This window comes from Styela clava, chromosome 8 (assembly GCF_964204865.1).
Source record: "Styela clava chromosome 8, kaStyClav1.hap1.2, whole genome shotgun sequence".
Lineage (NCBI taxonomy): Eukaryota > Metazoa > Chordata > Ascidiacea > Stolidobranchia > Styelidae > Styela > Styela clava.
In genome coordinates this window covers 14,671,428-14,689,827 of record NC_135257.1, presented here as the reverse complement: position 1 = coordinate 14,689,827, position 18,400 = coordinate 14,671,428, and the positions used below count along the sequence as shown (strand labels likewise).

General features: G+C 34.6%; 2 protein-coding genes across 2 annotated transcripts; one reads left to right on the top strand and one right to left on the bottom strand.

Annotated features, from left to right (window-relative positions):
* Positions 1-1,470: 1,470 nt before the first annotated feature.
* LOC144425870 (uncharacterized) lies at positions 1,471-10,395 on the top strand. The gene is made up of 7 exons (XM_078115627.1): positions 1,471-1,546; positions 1,951-2,115; positions 2,540-2,662; positions 2,997-3,181; positions 7,651-7,745; positions 9,106-9,223; positions 10,290-10,395. Exons 1-7 carry the CDS (start codon positions 1,508-1,510, stop codon positions 10,393-10,395), a joined length of 831 nt encoding a protein of 276 aa, XP_077971753.1. The 5' UTR covers positions 1,471-1,507.
* Positions 10,396-12,855: 2,460 nt separating this feature from the next.
* On the bottom strand, positions 12,856-15,773 carry LOC120345790 (uncharacterized). Its single transcript, XM_039415338.2, has 4 exons — positions 15,332-15,773; positions 14,379-14,638; positions 13,764-13,970; positions 12,856-13,666 (listed from the first exon to the last, which is right to left on the bottom strand). The coding sequence occupies exons 1-4, from the start codon at positions 15,675-15,677 to the stop codon at positions 13,511-13,513; spliced, it is 969 nt and encodes a 322-aa protein (XP_039271272.2). The 5' UTR covers positions 15,678-15,773; the 3' UTR covers positions 12,856-13,510.
* Between the last annotated feature and the right edge of the window lie 2,627 nt (positions 15,774-18,400).

Sequence of the window (18,400 nt, the reverse complement as noted above, 5' to 3'; positions counted from 1 at the left end):
TGTATATACATATTTTATGTATATGGACAGTTATGTTGACCCTTGTTTAATGCTGTTTTTTTCGGATTTGGACGCCGACCACTCACTACACGTGGGAGAAAAAATATCCCCTCTCTTCTTTTCTTCGGCCGTCGGACTGGAGGTCGGTTGTGTTCTCAGTTCTCTAGTGATGTTTTGTTTATTCTGTTTTAAGTGATAAATTGTGAGTTTACGTACAATAAACGACCAATCCGGAATCCTTGAGTCTTCTGATTCATCTACATTCTACAACCACAGTAGCAACATCTTTTTCTGCGACAGCAATAAACTCGGCTCTGTGGGCGCATTCTCAATGAAATCGCCACAAAATATTTTGTTTATGTTACCTTCAATGTGTAAGTTTGTCATCATATATTCAAGATTTATTCAAATAATACAATTCAGATCTGAGGCCTGCCTACATTTTAGTCGTAAGAGTTGAAGATTCTTCAAAAAACTTGCCAAGTACCCATGTATTATCTGAACAGCGAAAAAGGTATTGTATGATCGTTTGTCAGTCAAGACTCGCGATATTCGGCACGTTTATTCCTAAACCTTGATGGCAGCGGCGAAACATTTGGTACGTAATAATATGCTATATCGGACCTGTCCCGACTCAAATAGAATATGTGTGAATCGTATTTTGCGCATGTACAGCACTGCATTCTTCCTGTTTTAAAACACATAGCAGGCGCTGCATAAATCTGGTTGAAGGCAATATTTTTGGGGGTATGTTACTAAATTCACTCAAACACAATGTGTAGAAACTGCCCACACCATACTCATTATACCCCTGCATTTTTACGTTGTTCCGTTCCATGGTTCGTTGCATATGAAGAAAGAATATCGTCGCTGCAAAAGCCCACGCTTTAGCCGAGCCGGGTGCAAAATTGGCCGTATTGAGGCTTTTAATTCTTCGATTCATGTTCGGTTTTGGGTTTCAAAGTATTGTACGTTGAAAGTATACTTACTATATATATGGTTATTGGGAATACGTATTTATTAGGCAGAAAACGTAGCTACAGAACAGAATATGAATAGGTATTCTTATACGGTTGACACACTTCGAAAAGTATCAAGGTGTTCATGTCATTACTGTAGCGGCCATGATTCTAAACGGTGACCGCTATTATTGTAACTAAACTGGCAACGGTAACTTAGGGCATTGAACCCTGACCATTTTGGTGTTGGCGGGATCTCTTTCGGCGTGAGCCGCTTGGAGGTAGGACGTATAAATTTGTATCGTAATCAATCGGGGGCTTTTGGTATTATTAAGTAGGCAATTACTTGTGCCGTTACAAAGACCAAAATCTTTCAACTAGAATCCCAACTTGATTTAATAAACATTAGTGAGATATTGACTAGATAATCTTACTCGTATTTAAATACTAAAATAATTTTATTCATTAATTTTATGTTTTCGTTTTTTTCAACAACTCCCATATTCATTAGTTTCATCGACAAAGATGAACATAAATTTTGGAAACAAATGATTGAAAAATACCTGGCGCCATTGAAAGAAGACAAGGTAAGAATTATACCTGGAATAAACACATTTTCAGTAAGTAATCAGCTATCAGGCAAGAACATCAAGCTATTTTTGGTATTTTTCCATATGTCAAAAAGTCATTTGTATCATATATATACGGATAGCTGTAATCTTGCGATTGGAATTCATAAATACGTTTTTGTCACATGCGAACGATTCAAGAAGTTAAAATAACTACGTTGGATAGATAATAAACTAACAATAGAATAAAAATATGATTTGGAGAAAATATTAATACGTTTGTAATAATATGCTAGTAATGGTTTGCATGTCTTCAATATAATTGCAAATAGATTGTTTAGTTTATTCCACTTTGCCATGAAAAAAACATCTCTGAGATGCTGTTTGCATTTTTGTACGTTGGAACGAGTAAATATTTTCAGGAAGATAAGAAAAGAATTCAATCAGATTTGATTACATTGCGAAACAAAATGACGGGAGCATACTTTCTGATCAATAGTTTGTGGATCGTTTTGACTTTTTCACTAACTTTGGCAATTCAAGATATAAACATCACATTTAATGACAGGAATGGAAACGAAATCGTGGTGAGTACATGCGAAAAATATTTGATCGATTTTGCTATTTTATTGTTTGTCAAAAATGATATTCTGGGGGATTTAGAGTACACTTTAATATGAAGTTTTTGAATATGGTCAAGATGGTATGACGTGCTTTATTTTGGAAATATATTAACGTTAATATACTTAGGAACCACATGAATAATGTTGCTACTGTTTTAACAGGATGGGATATCACAATAGTTAAATTAGATACTTGTTAGTCATAATGTTGAACAGATATCCAAATTTATGATATGTTGGAATCAGGATATGCTTTTGGGCTCGCCAATTTATGAGATCTAAATTAACTGTGTTTTTTTGCAACTTGTTATAAAAGGAATAATAAGAAGAACGAATAGGAATACAAATATTTATTTATAGAATTCTAAATACATTTATCATTTTACAGCTGCAACCACTCTCTTTTCTATTTCTTATTTTTTTCCTTGTGATTCTATTGATCCAGTTTGTGACAATGTTGATTCATCGATGGTCAACGTTTGTACATTTGATGGCGGCGACAGTAATTGGTGTAAGTAGTAGCTGTCAGAGTTTCCATCTTAAGATATCATTTTTTTATTGCAAAATTAAGTTTTAAATATTTCCGCAACGATGTCGCTTCATTTTTTTTTATTTGGTGTCCGCTTATTCTTATTAATACAGCACCCTGTTAAAAAACGCACACCAGGTGAGATCCTAATGTTTCCAATTCGAAGTAAGGAATTAGCATATATATAACAAATTGGTCCTATTTTTGAAACCAGAAAGAATTCTATTTATCGTGGCGTTTTATTAAACGAAATGAACTTACTTCATTGCCACAGTTACCCAATCTAAAACTTTAAACTATCATCCCTTAATTAAAGAATGAAGAAAATGACAAAAATAATGCAAAAACGAATACAATTCCCAATCAATCCACTTCAAAGAAAGTAGATGGAAAAAAGAACAAGAAAAAAAAATCTAAAAAATTGTCGGTGGAGGACGTGAATGAGACTATTGGAAGCGGAGTTGAAAATCGAGCTTTTGACAGCAACTTTAGCACAAAAACGTAAGTTTACCAATAAAATGCCATTCCGAAATTTTATAGCAGTGATGACGTTTACGTCCATTCTAACTTCGATGAAGGACAAAGACAGAAATTCTCAATAAAAGACTCACCTTTGAAATAAGGGACGGTTGGAAACCCCAGAGAGAAGTTAGCTGATTCACATCTTGCCCTGTAAATACTTAGTTCATTTAAGCAATTTGATTACGAGAAATACAAGTTCGAGCCAATACCGTAAAACTATAAATTAAACTTGAAATTTTGATGTGAATAGCGCTCTGATTACAATTTTTATAGCGTTGATATTTATCGTGGTTGTTAATTAGCGAGATACTTGCTTAAGTGACCAAGCATGCCCAGTTAAAAATCATGTTATGAATTGATGGTAACGTATTGTAGATCGTTAATATCAAGATTCTGTGTTTTTGTATGTAGGGGACGCTTGGGTTATTTTATATGTCATATTTTGTTTGACTTCAAGTAAAGCTTTGTATGAATCATATGTATTGGATTCATGCATATGCAATTTCTTTGTTAGAAATATTTTTTAAATAAATAATAGAGATATTTTATTGTGCTATAAATATGCGATGTCACACTTGCTTACAAAAATAAAAAAAGATTGAGAAAAAAACGGCGTTGTACAGTTTGGCTGTTTCACAACATAATATATATATATAGCAATGGGTAACCCTATAGAACCAATAAACCACTAGAGAATTTTTTTTTTGTCATTGGCTCCCAATTCATATGCTCTCAATGACGATTGGTCTAAAACTTGAATGAATCTGTTTTACCTCTGCGCATTGTGGTCAGATGGTTGAGTATTTTTTTCATTCTCAATACAATTCAGAAACAAGAGAGCTATGCTCAAATATATGGACACGAAAAAGTAATAGCCTTCTAGCAAAAAATGTAATCTTTACCCACTGAAAATTTCTAAGCAATTGGTCCATTAGTTGAAGAGAAAAGCGATTATTTCATAAGAAAAATAACAAAAACAAAACGATTCATAGGTCCACCTTGTGTCCAATAAAGCGAAAAAACCTGTACACAGCCCATGTGCCAGGTGGGAAATCCTATTTTTGGATATATCTATAACATACACATTTCTGATATTCTCATTTATAGAATGTCCACATTCCTCATGAAATAAAATGATTTCAATGATTTATTTACCCCTGCTTACCTTCTTTGGAACATAAACAAACCGAACTATGAAGCTCTAGGAACATGATCCTTTCTGGAAGTTCTCCTGATGTTCCAATCTCTCCTATAAGATGTGCGGATACGGCGTCATTAAAATAAAGTCGCTTTCGGATTATGACGCGTGGCGATTCCTGGAAACATATCAAAATGTAAGACAGAATTATATGACACTAAACAGTTGGGGTTACAGGCGTGTCTATATAGGATGAAAGGAACGATGGCGACCAGTTGTTATATGTTACTCAACCTAATAACGGGATTACGCATTCGTTTCGAATCAACTCAACTCATCTTACATGAAATATATATCAGTCAAACCGTCTGAATACTTTATGTTCATTTTTCTATATGATAAATATTGTATTGAACGTAGGGAATCTAGACAAATTACTGCCGGAGAGACAAATTGACGACGAGAAATAGTTGAATTTGATGAAACGAATATCATATTAGATGAAAAATAGAAATAGAGAAAGCCATGTGGAATGTTAGTTGTAATTAACTAAACCATCGAACATAAATAAAACCTATACAGTATATCACACAGTAGCCTAATACGATCACAAGAAGAGATGTGATAAAGTTCGTGAATGGTGTCCCCTACAGCAGCTGTTTGGTAGGAAAATCTGGATTATGTTCTTACGTTATTGCAATATTTTTCACCTTATGTATGCTGGAAAACTCTAAATAAAAAAAATTTAGTCAATACGAAACATTAATCAGGTAATATCCCACCATAGAGCAATTTCCAAATAAAATTGTTATTTGAGTTATTATATATATATGTCTGTGGTAGTTCCTGGATACAAATATGGTACAAGCAAACAAGCGCTCCGACATTGTGACTTCATTTGTAATCAGAAAAAAATTCCAATTCAGGTCAGTAAGTTGTTTGTTTAAAATTCTATTGTATTCGTGATATTTTAGTGAATTTGAGGCGTAAGTCTGCCATGCTGAAAATGGCATCCCCGGACGCTATTCAAGCATCAAGCATCATTCTGCTCATTGTTGAGGCTAAAACCCTGAGCATGTAGTCAACAAATTCTTGTCTGCTGATGCAAATAGCGGATTGTTTTTCACTAATTTTCTGTTTGTAAATTTTGTTGCTAGGACATTATTGAATCCGTTTATTATAGTTATTTGGCAAACCACTTCTTTTTGTAGCTCTTAGATCTCTAACACTCTTCCTTCTAGAAACATTTTCTACGGGAAGCAGAATATCAGGCAAATCGCGTATTGGTATAGGCCAGGAGTGGCCAACCTGCCTTCGACCACTATCGACTGAAATTTTGAAAATAGCTCGCGATCGACTGATTGGCAATAAGATCATACCAAAAAACCAATGAATACTGAATATGCAGATAACTGTAAACACGCATACAAAAATTCCTCCGCTGCCAATTGACGCGGACTAAAGTGTCCGTGTTTATATTGTGTGTATATACATATTTTATGTATATGGACAGTTATGTTGACCCTTGTTTAATGCTGTTTTTTTCGGATTTGGACGCCGACCACTCACTACACGTGGGAGAAAAAATATCCCCTCTCTTCTTTTCTTCGGCCGTCGGACTGGAGGTCGGTTGTGTTCTCAGTTCTCTAGTGATGTTTTGTTTATTCTGTTTTAAGTGATAAATTGTGAGTTTACGTACAATAAACGACCAATCCGGAATCCTTGAGTCTTCTGATTCATCTACATTCTACAACCACAGTAGCAACATCTTTTTCTGCGACAGCAATAAACTCGGCTCTGTGGGCGCATTCTCAATGAAATCGCCACAAAATATTTTGTTTATGTTACCTTCAATGTGTAAGTTTGTCATCATATATTCAAGATTTATTCAAATAATACAATTCAGATCTGAGGCCTGCCTACATTTTAGTCGTAAGAGTTGAAGATTCTTCAAAAAACTTGCCAAGTACCCATGTATTATCTGAACAGCGAAAAAGGTATTGTATGATCGTTTGTCAGTCAAGACTCGCGATATTCGGCACGTTTATTCCTAAACCTTGATGGCAGCGGCGAAACATTTGGTACGTAATAATATGCTATATCGGACCTGTCCCGACTCAAATAGAATATGTGTGAATCGTATTTTGCGCATGTACAGCACTGCATTCTTCCTGTTTTAAAACACATAGCAGGCGCTGCATAAATCTGGTTGAAGGCAATATTTTTGGGGGTATGTTACTAAATTCACTCAAACACAATGTGTAGAAACTGCCCACACCATACTCATTATACCCCTGCATTTTTACGTTGTTCCGTTCCATGGTTCGTTGCATATGAAGAAAGAATATCGTCGCTGCAAAAGCCCACGCTTTAGCCGAGCCGGGTGCAAAATTGGCCGTATTGAGGCTTTTAATTCTTCGATTCATGTTCGGTTTTGGGTTTCAAAGTATTGTACGTTGAAAGTATACTTACTATATATATGGTTATTGGGAATACGTATTTATTAGGCAGAAAACGTAGCTACAGAACAGAATATGAATAGGTATTCTTATACGGTTGACACACTTCGAAAAGTATCAAGGTGTTCATGTCATTACTGTAGCGGCCATGATTCTAAACGGTGACCGCTATTATTGTAACTAAACTGGCAACGGTAACTTAGGGCATTGAACCCTGACCATTTTGGTGTTGGCGGGATCTCTTTCGGCGTGAGCCGCTTGGAGGTAGGACGTATAAATTTGTATCGTAATCAATCGGGGGCTTTTGGTATTATTAAGTAGGCGTAGTTTAAATTTACATCATATAATTCTATTTTCCTGTTTCGTATAGTTATTATTGGTCCCTCCTGTGTAATAGCACTGTATTTTACCGGATTACTGTTTGACAACTATTTCATCATTATTTGACTACTATTTTGACTCAACAATAAACATCTTTGGACAATCGTTTCGAACTTTGAAAGGAACTCAGACAGAACCGCGTCATCAGAAATAAAGTGCCTGTACGATCTATTTATTCCAATCACCCTAACGAGCACATCGCCATCGTATGGTGCTAAGCCGTTATAATTACCAATTAATATTGTGCTTCTGCAACAAGGGATATAAATATTTTGAGATCATGATAAATGTCTTAAAAGAACCCAAAGAAAGCTTATTGCCAGTTGGCACACATGGAAGGGTATCATGGTATTTTGTCATATATATAAATCTGGCATGATATTTGTGAAGTGTCCGGCAATGAAAAGTGCAGAGCAAAACAGATATACAAATGCTTAGGTTGGTATCATTTTAATGTTAACTTTGAACAGAATCACAGATCTTGAGGCTAAAATAAAACAACTTTTAAAAGACAGAGAAACATTTGTTCAGCTTTTCAATGACCTGGGCACTGTAATGCAAGGAGGTAAAAGTAGAATATTTGTTTAGCTCTTAACTGCTATCAGTAACGAAATCCTTTAATCAAATATTTTCTTAATCACTCAAACATGTATGAACAGATTTCCTATTCGGGAAAACATCAGTGTGACAAATACATTTGATTACTTTTTTTTATTCCATATCAGTGAGACTTCTGCTGCTGCAATACCGTTGATAGAATTTTTAGCTTGGGTTCATATTTTTTGATTTACACTAACTACTGGTTTCATCTTTTGGGCTAATTCTATCACGAGACCTAATAAAGTTCATAACTGAGAACAGAGATTCGCAAGCATATGTAGATGAAAACAGGGAGAATAATGCAGTTGCAAAGTTTTAAAGACATGGGAAATTTTCGGGAATGACATCCTCATCACGAAATAGTTCGTTTCCAGCACTCCTCCCTTGTATTCTCCCTTGTATGCTATCGCTAATATTTGTTTCCAAATTGAATTATAACAGTGAGTTAGCAGGTAACTCTAACCAACATGAGCATTATGACTAGGTATGTAAGAATGTGGACAAATGAACGCTGCGCCCTTCTCGAGAACTCACTCATTTGTTACGTCATAATATATTTCTTTGTAGCCATAGCCCATATGTCATGAAAGTACAAAAAGAGTTTAAATAAATAACAGTTTTGGTAAACGATAATGAATAAACGAACACCAAATTTCATCAGATAATTCAGAAATTTGAAACTCTTTATATGAAGGAGAATGATCTCGTTTCCGAGTCTTCTCTCGCGTGCCGAATAAATGGGCTAGCGTGCCAAGTTTGGCACGCGTGCCAGGGGTTGCCCACCCCTGCACTAGTTGCTGATGGAGCAACATGTAATCGTAAAATCTTTACCCTAATGAACAATAAGAAACAGGAATTTCCTCGCTGCTGTATTAACATTTATAGACCAGAGCTAAATTTTTTTTCATTATGGACCCTCCACATCTCTTGAAAACAAGTGCCAATACCATTCGATCCGGTAGTTACAGCGGCTGCAAATTTTTGAAATATAATGAAAAATATATTTTGTGCGATCATTTTCGAAAAGTTTCAAATTTTTTGCATCAGAAGAACTCCTCTGTTGCAAACTGACAGAGGCGCATTTTTCAAATCAGAGCTTTTCAAAAATGAGGGTTTGTTATGCAACAAATATACTTTCAGCCACAGTTTCAAAGCTGATGACATATAAGGGGGAGAAGAGATGGAGAGAAGTGCTTGGATTGCCAGGATAATAAATAAGTGGTTTGACTTGAACCCAAGAATAAATTATAAATATAAGAAGGATCTCAGACCATCCATAAACCCTAATGATGACAGATTAAATTGGCTCGAACACACCTTTACAGGAGAATTGAACGATTGGAAAAAAAGTTTGACAGGATCAACACCACGAGAAAAAGAAGAACAATTTCTAAGTTATCAAACCTACCAAGGCCTCATTTCAAGAACAGAAGCTATAGTCAAGTTGGTTAGATTTTTGCTAAACAAAACAAGGAATTTATATTCAGACAAAAAGAATCAATCAGGACGCATTAGAAGCATACATTGGTCATATGAGACAAATTGGTAGAAAGTGCGAAGTACCAGATCTAAATCAATATGCTCAGTTTGAGAACACAATAGTCACAAAGAAAAATATCAAAATCATCAATTGGCAAACTGGGCCGACTTCTAATGACCAGCTGCGGAAGCGAAAACAAAATAGTGACACTCCTAAAAAATGCCACAATAATTGATATGGATGCCATCACATTCTCAAAGGAATAATATTCACGAAAGTCAAGTTCTACCTGTACAAGCATATCTGTGATTTTAGAAATCAGTTTCATCAATGTTCCACACTCCTTATTATCAAGGATATAAATTAAAGATGATCCGGTGACAGATGAATCATCAGAAATAAGCTCACTGATTATGTTGTACTGCATTTCTGTCTTTGATTTTTGTCTTAAATTTTGTAAAATATACCCCCTATGCAGTAGTGGGATTCAGACGGTCCGCACCGGTTCTATAGAACCGTCTCACAAAATTTTATGATATCAGCGAACCGGTTAGCAGTAGTTCATACACCTTTCTGTTTTTAAGTTCATTATCAACGATTATATATTATATATATACAGCAATATAGACAATCCTCAACATCATCAAAAATTTCGATGCTAATTTTGACATAATGATACTTACTTATCCATTATTTTGAAATGTTAATTAGGAAATAATTAAAAATAATCAGTTTATTTGCTAAAAAAATATGTCTTTTGAACAGAATCGGCTGAAAAAAAATTTGAATCCCACCACTTGTTGAGGATTAAAGCTAATTCCTCATCTGTGACTATTGTTTCAGCTGGTTGTAACTTATCTTTTTCATCTAGAAATCGCTCAAATTGGTCAAAAACTATTCGCGTTTGCTTGAGAGCAATGTGGCGGTTTAATGATGGGAAGAGACTCGGAATCATACAAATCATAAAAAATACGCCAGAAAAATCACTGAAACATGCAAAAGTTTAGCTATATCTACATTTAATTTAAGATTTCAAACTCTTCATACCGAAGAAAGTGCTCCCGCAAATGTAAGTGCTCTCGAACATCGATGGGGGTTTTCAAAGCAAAATTCCTCAAAATTTGGATACACATGATAGCAAGTTTTATGGTGCCCTTTTAGATTATATTCGTCACAACTGCTGAATGATATTTTATCAAATGTAAGGTACAGGAGAGTAATTACTAATTTTTCTGAAATATTAGAAGAACATTTTTTTTAATACTGTGTAGGCTGGTTGCAAAACATCGAACGAATTATATTCTTAGGCTATAACATTAATATTTAGTTCCTATAACCGTTGGAATATATTCCCAACCAAATAAATGGAAAGCCAGTGAACAATTTGAACTACCCAATCACACTCAATTCAACTTCGCTAGTTGCTTCAGCTAGCAGTGACATTAGTTATGTAACAAGATGTCGAAAAGATTTTATGGTATTTTTATGACGAAACAACACCAAATGCGATTTTTCGAATATCTTTCAGCAAAGGCGACGCGGTCCACAGATAATCACGCTGCGGGCCTGGGTTTGGACCACCCTGAATTATAGTATCCGGAGGATGTCAAGAAAATCCAGAGGCGCTCGTTAATGCAAACAAGAGAGCTATGCTCAAATATATGGACACGTAGCGCCACCCAATGGCAATAATTTTGATGACGTCATAGCGAAAAAAAGTAATAGCCTTCTGGAGAAAAATTTTATCTTCAACCACTGAAAATTTCAAAGCAGTTGGTCTAGTATTCGAAGAGAAAAGCGATTTTTTAAAAATGGAGACGGAGACAAAAAACAATAACAATAACAACAAAATTTTGAAACGATCGTTATGTCCACTTCGTGTCCAAAAAGAGACTCCAAGCACCGTCGAGCAAGATAACCGCGTCAACTGCTCAACCAAGTGGCAGCCAGGGTTGCCATATTGGCTTTTTGAACGCCAAATTTGCCATTTTTAGTTTTTTTCAAACGCGTTTGGCGTCAGAATTTCCGTTTGGTTTTTTGGCTTTTCTAAAGTCTATTCTAGTGTCCATTATTAAAATCATATGAAATACAATATTTAGTGTGTAACAGCTGAACAATAGTCTATTACCTGTACTTATATACTTAACATTAGAATTTCCTGGAGAATCGCTTTCCTTTTTTGTTACATTAACTCTGAACCATGCCCAATAGGAAATAGTTGCAGTTTCTGCAGCTGCTCAGACAGATGTTCAAGCAGGGTTGTAAACATTGCTTCGTTTTTATAGTTTTGTGTTTTATTTGTCAGTTTTAGGTTCTGTTTCTAAAAAATAGTTGTATAATTTATATTTCATTATGTCTGATATGGTTTATGTGAGCTTTAGTTTAATTATGCACTTGCAGTAACGATGTGATTAACTACGCTAGAATTACTGAATTAGATATCAGTGGTCCACCTGTGAGCGGCAGGGGGTTAGATAATTTTTTAATAAAATTGATGGTTTATAAATTTTGAAAGTGAAAATTTTTTCTATAATTAGGTACGATATACAGATAAGAGAGAATTTTTTAAGGTATATCACAAGTTTAAGTAGAAACATGTAGGTATATTACATACTGACAGACTGAAGCGGCACCCTGTATTGTATATATTGAATGGTAAAATAATGCTGTCCGCTTGATATTTATTTTACTTTTTACAGTTCTATAGGAACTTTACTTTCTATTTGTGTGCCTCACTGAATGAACTGATGGCTCTACATCATCACCAGTACGTTGCCAAAGGCTTAAAATCTGACAAATCATGGGTCTTTTGTACTTAGTAAAATTGTTGGCTTTTTTTGTGTCTTGATTTGGCTTTTTTTGATCGCTGGGGTCTGGCTATAATTGCCTTTGGCCTAATGCAAAATCACGCCGACGAGTTCTCAGTATACTAGTATACTACGTCATCAACGGGACATACTAATTTTCGTTCGATTTCAACAGGGTTCCCTTTTATAAATTTGGGTCTCGCAAACGAAACCCACTTTATGCAGATGGTAAACACCAAAGATCCTAAAAAATTATGTAGAATTAAATTTGCAACGAAAATGTTTGGTGATAACCCACCTTTAAGCAAGTACCAACAAAAAACAACCACGAGAACTGAAAAACTTTGAAACAGCCACTTTCAGACCAGAAAAAAAGTTGCTGACAGCATCGGTCAAAGGCAATGAAAGTCGTTAATCTAGACGTCCATATTTGAACTTTGCTGTTGTAAATAGTTTGTGATCCGTACTCATATATAGGTTCGCGTGGTTTGCGCTAAATGACATGTGGTTCGATCCACGAGATAAAATAATTGCCTGGGTTAGGTTATTTATTATCAATGTTTTCAATTTATACTTTTAACTCTTCGTCGGCCGGGACAATTTGTTATGATACTAAATAGAAAATTCTTGTTTTCGTTTTTTGTAAACATAGGTTTGAACACACCTTGTTGTTATTTGGTTATTTCTTCAGTTCATTTGATAAGATCGGCGGTCTGTTGTATTAGATCTTTACGTACTAAGTAAACCTAGCGTTTGAATGCAAACTCACACAATGTAGACTTGGTAAATTCAAAATTGTCGACATTTATTTCCGTGCAAGGAAAACACTATAAATTAAGGAACGAATAATAATAATGATATATAAATATGAGATATAGTCAAGTGTATCGAAAATTAATGTCTGATAATTGAGTCATATAACAAATATTGAACAAAATGAAAAGCCAAACGTAAAAATATGTGTTATGCAACATATATTATATATTTTTGGTTGTATTCAAATATATTTTTGAAACTTAATGTCACTGTTCTTTTTATTAAAGTGTGAACTTATTGCGTCATAATAGTCGATGGAAATGATTTTGTGTTGACGTTCAAGAGTAGACATTTATCTAGTTGAAACATTTCAGACAGTGGACTATAATAACACAAAAAACATTTTGGGACAGAAAAAAAACATAATTTGTTATAAATGTAAACCAGTTACATAAAACTATAATATATTTTGTACGGTTAGACAACGAAATGAAAATCAATGAATCAAATAATAAAGTGCAGAATACTTTGTATTATAAACATAACAATCGTGCTTAGCATCTCCTCCTATACAACGAAGTGGCTAGTATTGCATAGACATTACAGCGGGATCGATAACGGCGCAGCCAGTTTTTCAATATGTTGAAGGAACTATTTGATGAAATAAAGGTGAGAGTGTGCTACAGATTATATGTCCGCCAGGCAGTAATTCTGTACGCTAATATAAATACTATGCAGTTTGTTCAAAATTTTCCGCCTCAATGCTGTGTAGCCCGAATTCGTTGTATGCTCAGTACAGGATGCTCGAGACCAGCTCGTGTACTGTTGTTTCACGGAATTCATCTGAAAAAAAATGCACGTTTTAGAACACTGGTAAAATGAGAGGAATTTGAGAAATTTTGTCGCAGGTCGCGTATATATATATGTATGTATAACATACCTCTTGCTGTAATAGGATGGACATTGATCGAATCGAGGCTTGCAGATCATCTGTGTGTTTTCCGAAAAGACCAGCTTTTCTGTGGCTGTCGCAAAAAACTTCTTTCAATTGTTCATGTGTGTGAAGGCAGTAACCCTCCCAAGATCTTGTTGCAAGCAAATGGTTGAATGCGTGCCGTTTCGTAAATATTTTCTCGAATCCAAGTCTCTGAAAAAAAATCAAAAACTTTAGATAAATGCTTTTTATGGTTTTAGTTTTGATTGCTTTGCAGATAATAATTCCAGTTCAAAAAATAAACATTTTAATCTTCATTATATAATTTGAATTTTTATTCGTCCTCTTTGACTGACATAATCATTTCGCAAATCGTCGAAATTTACACTTGTTTTGCAACTAATGTTCCTTGACGACCGCATACTTTAATTTAAAAACATATTTATCGTCAACGTTGGTCAGTGCAAGTTCACGGTCACAGCTGAACTTCGAATAGTGTTCCTCGGGGCATTTAAAAGTTTCACATTGTTCTTGTTCGTACGATAACATTGTCGACATTTCTCAGACATTAAGATTTTATCGAAGTAAATTTTAAACATCACAATGTATAAATTTATTTACCGCCATTTGATAAGCATGATTAGCCAGGTTAGAGAATTGCTGAACTTCAGGTCGACACTGATGCACGGAGCGCGTTTGTCTCTTCGATACTTGGCTTGAAAGTCTCGCTATCTGCTGCAGGTAACTTCTCTCCTTGTTGATTTTCTCATCACTCGAGAATGCGACAGTTATATAACTTTTCCCAGTAGACGATAAGCGAGATATTTCGCCATCATGAGATGCGGCGAAGCTGACGGCTTGAAGAAGTGTAAGATGAATGACTGTAAATTGAATTCAGCGTTAAAATCAAATAAATTTAAAAGTGACTTATAAATAAAGAAACAAATATAAGACAAACAGATTTTTTATTAGTACTGTATATTAAGTTTTTTAGCATTAAAATGATCCGAGCAATTTTCCTTCTATTTCATGTTACGTAAGAAGCGGCCTTTTCGTGCGAACAGTGTTATTTACTAATTAAATTTTACTTTAAATTCGTGCTGCATTTCAAGAGCGTTAACAAATTTTATGCCTTAATCCGATCTATTTGTTTTTGTATCTCAACATGCAACTCCTGTAAGATTAGACAAATCCTCTCTAACTAGTCACGATTTTTAGGTAATGTCATCATATCGTTTCACTTTTCATTATTCGCGTACACTGTTTCAACCAGGGATTGGTGTACGAGAAATATGTTTAAGGTCACGGGTTGAAGCGTACAAATTGCGTGGTGCAAGATCCACATTGCACAATGTGTCAGCCCGCCATTTTGTTTTTGAAGTCACATTTGAAATTCAATTAAGTTTGCGTCTGCATATCACAATACACAATACTGGTTAATAAAGACTTTCTCGTGCCTTTTTATAGAGCCAATAAGATAACAGTTAAAATACACATAAACATAATTATTATGCTATATGTTACATCTGAATATCAAGTACGACACATATATATATATCACATTAACTACTCACCAAGAATGAAGAAAGTTGTTTTCAAATACGATACGGCTGAACTTGACACAATTGATAAACCCCGTGATGAGCTTGTTCTGACGTTTGTAGAAATATTTCGTGTACTGGAAGACCCTTTTAACTTTCTACTGTGAAGTTGTACATTACTGCCTTTGCAACAATTCGTTGCGTCCACTCCTTGATGAAATGATACTGAATTTTCCCAGTGATGAAATGCTTGTGCAAAATCTAGCGATTTGGTTTTTACGTGTCCCGTTGCTAACGATACGGCACATCTTCTTTTTGCACTACGTTGCATTGGACAAATCATCTTTTCTTTAGTCATTGTATTTAATGAATTTGACATAATATTCTGCGAAAAACAGATTAACAAGTTCAGTTATAGTAAGTAAGAGCGTTCAATGCTTTTCAAACTTCACTCCTTGTTCCTATTCAACAGAGTGTGAATTCCTCTTCAGATCCCTCAGTAATAAATAGATATTTAAGCCGATTCTTTTTTCTTGTCATACTTATTTTTTAAAACAACTTGAACTTGTTCTCTCAGTTCTACCTAACCCCTCGTGAGAAATCTACATACCGCAGATAAAATACTATGTTATTAGCGGGGCAAGTCTATCATTAATTCATACCTATGAAAATTGATCTAAACTATCGGACAGAAAACTTATTACTGACCTGCACTCCGTCATCTAAAATGCAAGGTGACATACTAATATGTTGTTTTAACAAATTAATGCGCGAAATGTTGTTTTAGTCTTTTAATCTGTATAATTAGCTTTTTCTTGTAGAAGTTCCAACCGCCCCAATAATGGCTCGTGCCCCCGGTAATTATCGTATTGTTATCCTTGCACTTGGAACCCATTTTGTCTTTTAGGGAGGAAATAGTCAATTGAGATTCGGCATTCAAGCTTTGGGAGCGGAAGTCTTTCATGAATAAGCAATCATTAATGAATGCATACCCGGCGGAAGCTTTCCAATCGTCGTTACAAGTTTTTTTTTTATTATTAGACAAAGACATTTTGTCCTACTATTAGCACTACTTATGATCACTTAGACTCGAATCGTTCCGACTGATCTACTTCGACTAGCCCGATCGTTTAACTAAATGAGAATTGTATATCGTGATTTAATCGTTATCGGAGTTGCATCTATATTTTTTCTCGACTCCAGTGTTTATGGAACAAGATCAGATCGTCAGATTATCTGTTACGTAAGTTGAGCGAATTTTATGAGAATAATACGAAAAAAATTTTCAGCAATAAATTTGGGCAAGGTAGAAATATGCCGTGGTAAACGAGAGAGATTTAGCTTGTCAAAATCTATTATTTAAAATAGGACGAAAGTAATCCGATCGGAGGTGAACTCGTCGGGACGTTTCACTTGCGTTCTCACAGCATTATACTACGATGACTGACAGATATCGCAAATTATCGACTAATTTGACATTAAGTTTCTTTTCAGGTGCGTGAGTAACATCCCATAATCTTGTTATGATAACACGTGTTATCTGATAATTTCAAGTGCATAATACCTTACATTCCTTTAATTGCAGTGCGAAGCATTTGAGCCAAGTCCTGAAATGTGATGAAGATAAAACTCGCAAACAAATCCAGAAGAAAAAAGATTTTCGAAATACTTGGAAATGAAATAATTTCCGTGGAAATTGCGCGAGATTCATGTTATGCAACGCCCGAAGACAATCAGGGAGAATTTCATAAAATTAAATCAACCATTAACGTTGGCATGCAGTTAAGATCTGACACGATTAAAATCCGATTGACGGGCTGCCATGTTGAGTCAAGAATAAATTAGAATGATATATCCATGGTAGCATTCATATTACTATATTCAAATAATCGATGTCTCACGAAATTTGGGCGGGAGCGCTAGATATTTATAAATTTTATCATCAAGGCGGGACGAATTGAGTATTTCATTTAGATATGAGATAAATAGTAAAAACACCAGACAAACAGTGTTGGGTGACGCCTTGACAAATAGATTTGAATATGATAACCTTAAAAGGATGTTATCAGACAGAGTCTTACATAACGAAGATCAAGGTGAATGGATGACAAAAGTTCAATAAAGAAAATCGTTTTGTGCATCATGTGGTTTTGTTAATTTGTAATTCTTCAAACGAATTGGATTGACCACGAATATTACACATGTTCCGATTGCTTTTAATCTATCTTCTGCAAATAAAATTATACAATTTCCAGTGGAAAATTTTCAAAATAATAAGCGCGATGTAGCAATTTACCTTACCCACTGGCAATTACATTGACGTAGAATAGTTATATGTAGATAAAAATGAGCCTTTTATGAGTTTGAGACACGTTTGGAAGTTTTATAACTGCTGATTATATTTTTTTAAATATATTTCTAAATATTAATAAAATTTTTAACATAATGTAATACTATTCTTTAAACTAGACAAAAAAAAATGAAAAGAACAAAGCCGAAAAATACAATATCAGTTCAACAATTGTTAGGGAACATTTCAGAGATTTCCCTGAAACACTGCTGAAGCTTTAAATTCGTTTTTTATTTGAACGTACTAAAATTGAAAAAAAATTTGCCATTTTATATATGAAGCCATACTTTTTGAAAACATTTCTGACTAGTATATTGTGCCATTAGTTTTTATGCAATTCATTCGTTTTTAATATGTTTAAAACTTTCTTCTCAATTATTATAACCTTTCTAAAGTAAAGATGTGAGGTACCTATATTAAATGTTAGCTGCATTGGTATTTATTCAGTGATTCATGCGTCTGTTACAAATGACAGTTGATTTCGGGGATTTGTCATAGCAATCCAGTGGGCGTTGCAAACTCTGTTTATGTATAAACAGCGGCAAACGCTTTTATGGATAGGTCGAGACCTTTCGTATGTTTATACGAAAGTTAGTATCGGTAGCAATAACACCGCGTTGCTTACATTGTGTCTTCTAAATTATACTTATATAATCTGGATACACAAAAAAATGTTACGTAAGATGAACATCTGACACTGTATGGATACTCGTTTCAATAACTGTTATCTGATTTGATTGTTTAAAAATGAA

Bases quoted from the DNA above. Each gene is read 5' to 3' on its own strand.
- LOC144425870 (XM_078115627.1), top strand. From the start codon at position 1,508: ATGATTGAAAAATACCTGGCGCCATTGAAAGAAGACAAG. The intron at 2,663-2,996 runs GTAAGTAGTAGC...CCTTAATTAAAG, and splicing joins TGGCGGCGACAGTAATTGGT to AATGAAGAAAATGACAAAAA. The intron at 3,182-7,650 runs GTAAGTTTACCA...AACTTTGAACAG, and splicing joins AGCAACTTTAGCACAAAAAC to AATCACAGATCTTGAGGCTA.
- LOC120345790 (XM_039415338.2), bottom strand. From the start codon at position 15,677: ATGTCAAATTCATTAAATACAATGACTAAAGAAAAGATGATTTGTCCA. The intron at 14,639-15,331 runs GTGAGTAGTTAA...TTCAATTTACAG, and splicing joins AACAACTTTCTTCATTCTTG to TCATTCATCTTACACTTCTT. The intron at 13,667-13,763 runs GTATGTTATACA...ATTTTTTTTCAG, and splicing joins CCATCCTATTACAGCAAGAG to ATGAATTCCGTGAAACAACA.